An 11,308-nucleotide genomic window follows, 5' to 3' on the forward strand; every position below is an offset into this window, starting at 1 on the left:
ATAATAATAACCTTAACATTATTATGGAAAAAATGGGTCTTGGTGTTCTGGATGATCAGTCCTTTAAGCCATCCAAGTAGTGTGCTGTTGCTAGTGGTAGAGCAAATATGATTTTATGTTGTATCTATTGAAGTACTGAGTAAAAGTCTAAACCAGGTCTCGACAAATATTTTCAAGTATAGGAGCTAGCCCAAAAACTCAGGAGCCAGGTGTGCCTAACTTCACTACTGTTTGTACTCGGAAATGGGGGCTATGTATATTTATTTACTTTCACAGCAATAAGTGCATGCTAACGATCACATGATATCAACAACCAATTGATAGTATTGCCTGAACTAACTGCCTTTGGTCCTGTCTGAGTCCAAACATTCACAATGAATGGTTGAATTGAGAGAAAGAAGAAAACAAAATGGTGTGAAATTAGTAACGTGTTGTGCAACTGCAGCTCTTCATTCTTGAAAAAACATGAAGTGCTGGATCTGCCATTAAAATCCTAGAAACAAAGTTCAATTTAGGACTCAAAGAACGAGAAAATAGTTCTGGACTTCCAAGAGCCCAGTACTGCCCTAGATTTGAGTTTTATTTAGTACAGCCCTATGAATGAATAAAATGAGAGAAAATACTAAGCACCACGATGAAATTTTTAGTTCCATGGTGATCTTGTACTCGGGATTTGTCGAGGCCTGGTCTAAACAGGTTATTATTTCATTGTATAGGTCACTGGTTAGGTCTTATTTGGAATATTGTGTTCAATCTTGGGTTCCTTACCTTAGGAAGAACATTGAATTGTTTGTTAGGGTTCAAAGGAGGGCTACTAGGATGATACCTGGAATGAAAAGGTTGTCATTCAAGGACAAGTAAAATCTCTGAAACTGTTTTCTCTTGAAAAAAGAAGAGTAAATGGGAATTTGATTGAGGTGTTTGAGATTGTTAAGAAAATTGAAAATGTTGGTGCATTATCGTTTTTTCATACTTAATGGTGAGAATGGTAGGACTAGAAGACACAAATGTATAAATATAGGCAAAGTAGGAGATATCTTCAGTTTTGACAGTTTTACTTTTCTAGCAAGGTTGTAGTCTTTGGAATGGGTTGCCTTTAGGTGTGGTGAATGTGGTAAATTTGAGGGAGTTTAAGGAACAGCTTGATAATTACTTAAATGATAAGGACTGGCTCTGAAAGTTTTTTAAGTTTCTTTAGTTTAGTGGATGGAGCAGACAAGATGGACCAATAGGACCCTTGTAGTCCTTAGATTTTATGTTGTGTTATGAAACTCTTTTGATTGCTTGCCAAGGTAATTAGCACATAGGCCAGCTGGTTAGACCTACCCCATCTGGCTTGTGCAGTACAGTTTTGCTAGCAGTGTTCGAAATGTTGAGCCCAAGTGGTTGCTCTTTAATAATTGACATAGCATGTTTTTTTCCATATTCCTCTTAACTTGTCTGTGATTTACACTAATGCTAGGCCTATTAATTTCTAACGCTTTGCCATTTTTTGGTATTTCAAAAATAACTTTCAATAATAAAATGTGTATTTTTAGTATAGGGTGACCATCAGCAGTAGGGTACTGTATACACCAATTTTTACCCAAATTTAGCATCTTTTAACTCTCAAATAGTTAAAAGCACTGTTAAATGTAATTAAACAAAATTGACACAGAAGATTTATACAAATAAATGGGACATATATAAACTTATAAATATTTAATGCATGAAATAATTAGTCATGATCCAGTTAGTTAATTTTATAAAATAATAAATATTGTTGCAAGTCATAAGGCAGGAAAAAAATAACTAGTAACTATTTGATAGTGCCTTCAGAAAGTAACCTTAAGACCTGAGTTCTTCAATGTTAGAATAGTGTAGTGTATATTGTGAAGACTTGAAGACTACAAGATAATCACTCAATGACAGAAAATACTGTAATCCTGCACTATGTTATAATCTCTGGAATCCATTGAGATTGTGAAATCTTTACTAATATTTGGCTTTAATATGTCTTAGCATCATTCTCATTCATGTTTAAACACAGAAATTTTTTTGGACCAAGTATATTCCAAATCTGAAGTCCAAACTTGTGTGAAATGTATCATTTGATAATTACTCACCTGATTTTATATCATTTGTTGATTTTTTGAGGTTTAAAATGCATTCTTTTTCCCAGCTGGGACATCCATATATCACACATTATTAACTATATCTTCAGAATATGGATCTCTGAATGATTGAGATACTGAAAGCCTTCCCCCAACCTTCATTATTCTACTCAATCAAACACCCATATTCTGAATATATAGATACTGTGATAACATCAAACATTTGGTATGCAAAATAATTACATTAATGGTAGTATGTGGGGTATTAATTAATACAGAAATGCAATATTGTCTGCATTTTAGAGCAGTTATCTTGTTGTCTTGATGAGCTTTCACCCCAAAAACCATGTCATCTCAACATTTAAATGGTAATTTCTTTTCTCAAAAACCCATGAAAATTGGCAAGTTGTGTTGCCTCAAAAGTGGCATAAAATTAAAGTTAACATGAACACTCCTTTGTAGTCCAAACTTAAAATATTGGTAATGTTTGGATACAAGAGATGATTGTTTTTTTGGAATAGGAATCAATTGGCTATTGTTTTTTTGTGGTGTTATTTGATTTTACATACCAGTGTCAAATTGTAAACACACACATTCTCCCTGTGCAGTTGTAGATGTGATACTTATTTCAAACTTTTAGTTATAGAAATGATTTTTATATTAATTTCAAAAAATTAAAAACTAGCCCTAAATTTATTCAAAAATCCATCCATAGTAGTATAACTAATCAAACTTCCCCAGTTTTTTCTTTGTTCAATGTTCACATAGTATTTTGCTGTATAATTATGTTCCTGACTTTTTAAGTGGCTTTCGTTACAACTACCATGCACTACTAAGTGCTGTATCTTACCATGAACAGTTTCCTGTGCTTGTTGATCAGAAATAAACTCTGATTTGCGAAACAAAGTTTTTGCAAAAAATAGTGGTGCATTATGCTTGGTGGTTTGAACACCATTGTTTTTAACCTTGTCAAAATCAAGGCCAGAGACACAATGACTCATAAAAGCATTGTGTCTGTCATGGGAAATAACTGTTAATATAATTTCCAATAGCATTTTTCAGTGGATGCAGTTTATTTCTTTTTATGTACCCAGATCAATAAACAAAGCATATTGTTGCAGCAACAGAAGGCAAACCAGGAATCCCCAAATTTACAGTCTGGTATGCTAACCACTAGGACATGCCTGGCCTTTGAGTTCCATTGGGACAAGTTATTGGCTGATAGATACTTACCTCCAATATTCAATTTTCGAGGGTTAGGTTGTGCAAAGTATGTGTTTGTCATCATTAAAATAATTTAATGAGAGAAGGTGAAAACATAATGCAGTATGTCATAGACTGGTATTCTGTAATATAAAACTAAAACACAAATTAGATTTTGTATTCTTTTTACAAGTTTATTCTTTTAACTAGAATGAAGAACTCACTAACTCAGTAGAAATTTTAAAATACAGCAGACTTAAGGATAAATGTAAATATATTTAATATAGGTATGTATGCCAAGTGGGTTTGTTAAAACTTCTGGTAGTATATTCTGTTGTTGTTTTGTAATTATTATTTCTTTTTTCTGAAATTATATCCCTTACCTTTAATATAAAATTGAAGAGACAAATGTACATCTGTAATTATTTTATCACTACAGAAGTAAACTATTGTTTATTACTATGGCTTAAGTCAAACAGTTTCTACATACAGTATTATAAAAACTTTTTATAATTTCTGTGTATGATAAATTTTATTGAAAAAATAAAAATTGTTAAAGATTTTGATAATTTTTTTTTAATAAAAAAAATTAGGCATACACAACAAAAGAGAAGGTAGAGAGAGGAAGTACAAATTTACACACCCTTATCTCAAGGATACCTGTGTGTATACTTTTGTAAAATATGTCTCATATGTACATGTTTTCAATTGAAAGCACCCAGTCTTTGGCAAAAGCATAATATTATTATAAAACCACAATAATCTGCTATCTAAAGCAGATCACATTATCTTAAATAACATTTAAAGATGATAGAAAAACAACTCAAGTGAAAACAGTACAAAACAAGTTTCAAGAAAATTTTAGTAGGGGGGTAAAAAAGCCTGTGTTACAATGCCTTGAGGTATAAGTAATACTTAGAACACATCTAAGTACAACAAAAGAAACTTTGTATTTACAGTTGTAAAAAATTAATGTGTTTCCACTGTAAAGGATTTTTTCAAAGTCAAATGATTTATTATTAGAGATGTAATTATTTAGCAAGAATCCAACAGGATGAAATTAACTTTTGCTTAGTTTCTGTATTTCATAACTTAAAAGAGAATCCTATAGATCAGTAGTTTACTTAATTATTTTGCAAGAATCCAATGGCATGAAACTAAGTTTTTGCCTAGTTGCTGAACTTGCTGTGTTTGGTATTTTAAAGTTAAATCCAATGCTGTAGAACTGTAGTTTATGGTATGTCTGATTAGAGAATCATAAGGAGAAGTTTTTCTTAAAGTAGAAACCTACTTAGATTTTAATGCTAAAAAAAGTTAAAAGTGAATTAACCATATGAATTTGGTGATGTAGATACCCAAATATTTTATAAATGTTGTCTGATTTATGATACACCCATTGAGTCAAAAGAATAAGAGTATGCAGAAAATAATTAAGGGCTGTACATACAAGTAAAGCTTTAGTTGTATAAAACCTTCCTGTTGTAACAAAACATTTGTTCATAAATTTTTAACTTCTCATAACTCACTACTTAAATCCAGCTTATTAAACCTCTTTGAGGTTCTTTTAAGAAGAGAACAAAATCCTATACTATATTTTAAGGCCTGAACCTTACATGAATGTAAAGATCTAATACCTTGTTGCAGGGAAGTTTTGAGATTATATAACATAATTTAACTGCTGTAAAAATTTATATATGATACAGGTTTAGGAAACTGATTCATAATTTGTTAGCGCAGTTCTACTTCCATGTTTATAAACGTAGTTGATTACAAAAGCACACACATTAAAGCAGTCATTTGGAATCCTACAATCCAGAGTTCATTAATAAAAAGTAATTTAGAAAGCAGCTAATTAAACAATTAATCCAGGAATTTGTCTGCTTTATTTAATATCTTCAAATATATCTCTGATGTTGCTTTTTAACTCTTATATTGATAGTAAGAAATCTATGATAATTCCTAGGATTGATAAAATAGGTTTATATGAAAAACATTTTACTTTCCAAAATCTTTGAACTTGTATACATTTCTAGGTTCCTTAAGTAAGAAATATAGCAAATGTTAATGTTGAGAAGCTTACTACCATTGTTTCGGTAATCTTTTGTTTCTCTTTTTAAATTACAGTTAACATATGTATATATATTAGTTATATAAATCCCTCTAAATAATGTTAATAGCATTTACTTTAAACAAATTTATTAAAACTTTTCTTTAAACATTCCTGAAGTCAATTTATGTTTTCTATTTTATCTTTTTCTTTCATAAATTTTAATTGATGACATACACTACTTAGATGTAGAAGATCATCAACCTTAGTCTAAACCAGGTTGTAATTGAGTTTATTTAATCTATTTAAGTGTAACTGTTTAAATATGAGAGATACAAAATTATTAGTTTGGTGTTTATAAGCTTAACATTTATTACTTTTCACATAAATTTATAAATTATTTGTTTATCAACTGTAAAGACAAATGGGGTTTTGAAAAAGAAAATAAATCTTTAACACGTATATACTAATTATGTCACTGTTTGAGGAAAATATTTCTCAAAATACCCTGCAGAAAATATCTACTTATTATCAAAGATAGAGTTTTTAACAAATATTTTTATGAATGCTACAACACTTTGGTCTTTTACTTTTAAAAATAGGGAGTTCGGCTGACACTGGTAATGGTACTACAGAGAGCCAAACCAATGAAAACATCCATAATAATAATAATACAGCTAATAATGAAAACCAAGGGTCAGCAGGAAATGCTTCAGGAAGTGGGGGAAATGGAAATAATGGAGGGGATCATAGAGATGGTAAAAAAAAAGATGATGGGGAAGAAGAAGACAATGGTGGAAGTCATGAACAGGACCCACCAGGGAGTAGTAGCAGTAGCAGCAGTAACAGGTATTTGCTTGTGTTTGCTATTTATGGAATATAATTAGCAGTTGATGTAAAGTCAGTTTTGAGTGAATTAACTATACATAATTCCAATATTCAGAAACATTCTAGAGTAACTGGAGTGAATTAGAGATAACAAAAAGTATTTTGTTATTCTTGCCATAAATGTTTTAGATTTAATTCAGCCTATTTATTAACTCTTCGGAGTTTCTTGATCATAACTATATTAACAATGAAAAAACATTGCATTTACGGTTGAAATCCATAAAAAAGCATAGACATTGGAAATTATAGAAATATAAGTAAACCAACATTCATTTTAACAGCCAACTTACACAATTTAAACTATTGAATTATTTTTGACAGTACTGAACAAACAGCTTAAGAAATGATATTTAAATAAAAGCTACTGAAAAGTCCATTATTACCTGTCTGTCTTGTGAGTATCTGGGATTGAATACACAGAGAATCGAAAAGGCTATCTTCTCCATCCACTGTTCAGTGTCTGAGCTTATGCATTAAGCATTCTTCATCCTCATAACATTTTTAAAAATTATAAATGCAAATATTATATACAAGTAGATAACTAGTAGAATTATAAAATTGAGTATCTGCAGCATAGATAGGCATTAAGTATATTGTTTTTGTAATTTTACAAATATTTGTTATAAAAACTTTGTTGAGTATATAATTATGCTATGATTCTTTTAAATTGAATAGTCTTGGAGTTTCTACTATGCCAGTGGAGGGTAAAGAAACATCAACCAGCAATGCTGATGATTCAAAAACTGGTAATTTTCAGTCATTATGTATTGATATTATAATATCAATTGAAATGTTCTTTGACTGTGAAACTATAAAGGATTTATAAAAAATATTGTTTTTGTACAGTGTTTTCCAAAACAGGCCAATTTTGTCCAGTTTCGGTCTTAGCTCAAAGATGTTTTATTACATCTGTATTTAGCATGGAAATGAAATCCTGTAAAATTGTAATATGAGCACCAAACTTTTGGTCTCTTTTTATTTTAGTGACATTTTCATCGTCACACGGATACTAGTTTTTCTTTTGTTTTTTTCAATTCATATGTGTACCTACAACACAAAAGTATTTTGGGAGGTGAAATAAGCAGTGAAGAAATAGGTTTAGTAATGAGCTGATGTATAGTTATAATTTCAGGTTACTTCAATCAATTCACGGGAACATGTAAATAATCTCTAAAAAAAATTTGAACATAGTGTTTGATTTGATGTTTTAACATTGATTTTGGTTTTGAAATTGTAATAGTAAATTGAACTTTTTATTTTTTGCTTTATTGATTCTGTCTGTTTATGTCTAATATGACTGCTGTTCCAAATACTCTTTTACTTTTGTATCCAATAATTTTTAATGGCTGTATTTCTATAAGTATTACCTTTGTAGAAGTAGAAGAAGTAGAGTAGAAGTTGACCACTCATTCCTAGTAGTAGAATTTAATCTTTTCTAGTCCTCAAATTACTGACTTCTTTCTTTACCTCTCATTACTAGTGGGGCCCACATATTGAATAAATTTATATTTTTTTGTATGTTATAGCACTCAGTGTAAAGAACTGATCAATTAATTGAGTAAAACACTCATTTTGTATATAAAATACATAGGAGACTGTTGTAGTAATGGTATTTTTGTTTTGAATTTTACTTGTAGGAACTCATATGTTATTAAGGACCACTAACTAACATCACAGACCTGTAAACAATTTGGTGTACAAACTGTTTAAAAAACTTGAGGGGTCAATATGGAAAACATTAGTAATTATATGGTTAAATATGGTCTCAAATTTCATTTGACACTTAGTATTTTCTTGTAATTTTAAGTTGGCCTAACTTACGTTTTTATACTGTTATTATTCTTCTTCATATTATCACCATTGATCCTGAAGTTATAACCTGTTAAGCATGAAAATACAGATCCTCTTCAAATACATGAGGTTTGGTGTTGTGTATATACAAAATCCCAGAATATAAACTTGGTTTTTCATGCTTGCACATTATGAGTTATTTGTATTGCATTTAGAATGAATCAGCTCGCTTAACCAAATGTGCATGGGATCCATTGGACTGATCCTGTATTGGAGAAGCAATGTTGACTATAATTCTAAATTTATGACGTTTATCTTCACATGTGGCAAGATTTTAATAAAATGCACAAGTCTGTCGTACACAAAAAAATCAGATGTGTTAAAAAGTATTTGTACTTAAAATGTGTCCTTGAAATGACATCATCAGTCTTACTCAGACTGACATGTTGCATTGAAAGTTGATGTTAATGTGAAGAATAAAAATATTTTTATTTACTTTACAATTTACAGATTGTATTTGCATAACCTCTAGAACCTCTGAAATTCATATCTAAATATTGTATCTGGTATTTACTCTCCTCTATCATGAACCTTTGCTAAATCAGCAACATAAGGTAGAATTAATAGTTGATATCTTCAACATCCAATACATAAATATCCATTCAATCAGATTATCTCTATCTGTATTTCTGTGATACTTAGGGCTCTAGTTATCCGTTCATTGAATCATAAATATTAATATGGGCAGAATGTGGTGAGAATACTGTTTTTAACTTGTATGTATTTACTAAAATTTGTGTGATTATAACATTCTATTTTATTAAGTGATAATTTTTCTTCATTTTCTCAGTCACATTACAGTCCTCTTCACTTGGATGTGTTATTTTTTATGAATCTTAGTGCAAACTTGTTTTGGTTTATGTAGAAAGAATTTTCTTAAAATGCTTTAAATCCCTTTTTTATCAAATGCCATATACATCAAACTTTATGCAAAACAATAATTATTTCAAGATTTTGAAAAAATTAAGATAGTATCAAGATCAAATATGAAAGCTATTTTTTTTAATCGACTATGCAACATTGTTATAAATCAGATTTGGTTAACGACATTCCCATGAGGTTTTGTTTCAAGGTCTTGTAATTTTGTATTACATGCACTAGAAATTAAAATGGGTAAACTATGTTAGTAGCTGTAATACCATTGTAATTCACAGGGTGAAGACTGCAAATAATTTGACTTATAACAAAATGTAGTCAAATGTTAAGTAAAGAACTGTCATTTTTTACTCTCAGCAAATGTGGCCCAGCATGGCCAGGTGGTTAGGGCGCTCGACTCGCAATCTGAGGGTAGAATCCCTGTCACACCAAACATGCTTGCCCTTTCAGCCGTGGGGGCGTTAAAATGTGACAGTCAATCCCACTATTCGTTGGTAAAAGAGTAGCCCAAGAATTGGTGGTGGGTTGTGATGACTAGCTGCCTTCCCTCTAGTCTTTCACTGTTAAATTAGGGATGGCTAGCGCAGATAGCCCTCGTGTAGTTTTGCACAGAATAAAAAAAAACAAACAAACAAACTCAGCAAATACAAGAACAATGAATTCAAAGTTGCACAAACATGTAACAATTATTTCAGAGTTAATTCAGTGTTTATATAAAATTCAGAGTCATTTAATATAGATAGTTGTATCACATTTCAACTAAAATAATTTCAGAACTGTTCTGTTTTAGAATTACAATTCCAGTGACAGTTTAATAGTTATTTTGACCTTATGGTTTGAGGTTCTTTGAAATGAGTTGAATGATTATTCCTTTTATTTTTAAGTTATTGTACAAATACTAAAAGAGGATGCAAAAGCACTCTGCTGATTTTTCATAAATTTTACTAAATGACCATTTACAAAATTAAAAAATGAAAATTTTCATGTGAATATATGTACAGAAACTTGCATAATAGAAGAATCCCATCAACGAGTAGAAGAGGTTCCACCTTTGGAAGAGAAATTTATCCAACAAAAAGATACTCATGTAGAAGAGTAAGTAAACAGTTTTAAATGTTTAGGTACTTATGTGAGTGAAAGAATTATGTAGTGAAGTTTGACTCTCAACCCTTTATCCATTCTTTTGTTTTTCTTCTCAGAAGTTTAGATTCTTTTTTATATAATTTATGTGGAAGAAATAAATTCTATAAAAAATAATAAATTCTTGAAAAATGTACATTTTAAGTTGTAAGTGCACAAAAAATATTTTTAGATATATTTAGTAGTAATATTTATTATCAGAGTTACCTAGATGTTATTGATATCCACCATTCAGTCAACAATTTCAAATGCATCGTTGCAAATTAAAATTAAAAAGAAATACAGAAAAGAACTTCCTCACTGATGCAAAGGAATGCGTGTATTGTGGATCACAACTTTAATGATTTCCTTCAATCCATAGTTCGAAAACTAATTACTGAATAAGAATTACTGAAAGAAACAATTATGCATGTATGTGTGTGTATGTGATGCCTTTCTGCAGACCTGATGTTCAACTAGAAGTATTTTAGTATCTATTTATGGTATTCTACAATTATTTATGCTTGAAAAGCCATCAAAACCTCATGGCTACACCATCCATTTGTACTCATTAAACAGAATATACCAACTGCAATCATAAATAATAGCTTGCCTTTTCTAGATGTATTGGTGAAAAGGAATGTACAAGGTAATTTAGAAACATCAGTTTACCGGAAACATTTTTCTGTTCTTATGTCCCCACACCAAGAATCATGTCATACTTGGTCACAAAAAATGTCTACATTTTATAGTTATGTTAATAGAGTTTTGAAGATATGGACTAACCAAAAGGATTTAAAAAACGAATTGTTATTAATTAAATATATAGCAGTCAAAAGAGGTTTTAATCCAAATATTATAGATATGGCAGTTAAGAAATTCACTAATGCTATAATAATTGATCAAATTAGTACTTTAAAACCTAGTTATGAAGAAATTAGAAAGGAAGGCTTAATTTTACCATATGTTCCAGGTTTAACTACTAGTTTATTTAAAGTGTTAAAAAAAACAACAGATATTTTACCCTATATTCAAACTGATAAATAAGATGAATCAAATGTTAGGTACTACGAAAGATGAAATACAGTTAACTGAAAAAAATGGAATATATAAAATAGAATGTGAATATGGAAGTATTTACATTGGTCAGACAAAACGTAATTTAAAATACCATTTAAATGAGCATAAGGGATATGTAAAAAATAAAAAAACTAGAAAATTACATCCATAG

The 11,308-nt window shown here is 30.1% G+C and overlaps 1 protein-coding gene across 3 annotated transcripts in view; it reads left to right on the plus strand.

Moving 5' to 3' along the window:
* Positions 1–11,308, plus strand: part of LOC106462890 (TP53-binding protein 1-like) — an 86,132-nt gene that overhangs the window by 5,580 nt on the left and 69,244 nt on the right. For all 3 annotated transcript variants that reach the window (XM_022390296.1, XM_022390298.1, XM_022390297.1), the window contains exons 3-5: positions 5,946–6,192; positions 6,907–6,977; positions 9,960–10,053. In XM_022390296.1, coding sequence (XP_022246004.1) covers positions 5,946–6,192; positions 6,907–6,977; positions 9,960–10,053 — 412 coding nt within the window. The remainder of the gene's footprint in view (positions 1–5,945; positions 6,193–6,906; positions 6,978–9,959; positions 10,054–11,308) is intronic.

This window comes from Limulus polyphemus, unplaced genomic scaffold, assembly GCF_000517525.1.
Source record: "Limulus polyphemus unplaced genomic scaffold, Limulus_polyphemus-2.1.2 Scaffold1277, whole genome shotgun sequence".
NCBI lineage: Eukaryota > Metazoa > Arthropoda > Merostomata > Xiphosura > Limulidae > Limulus > Limulus polyphemus.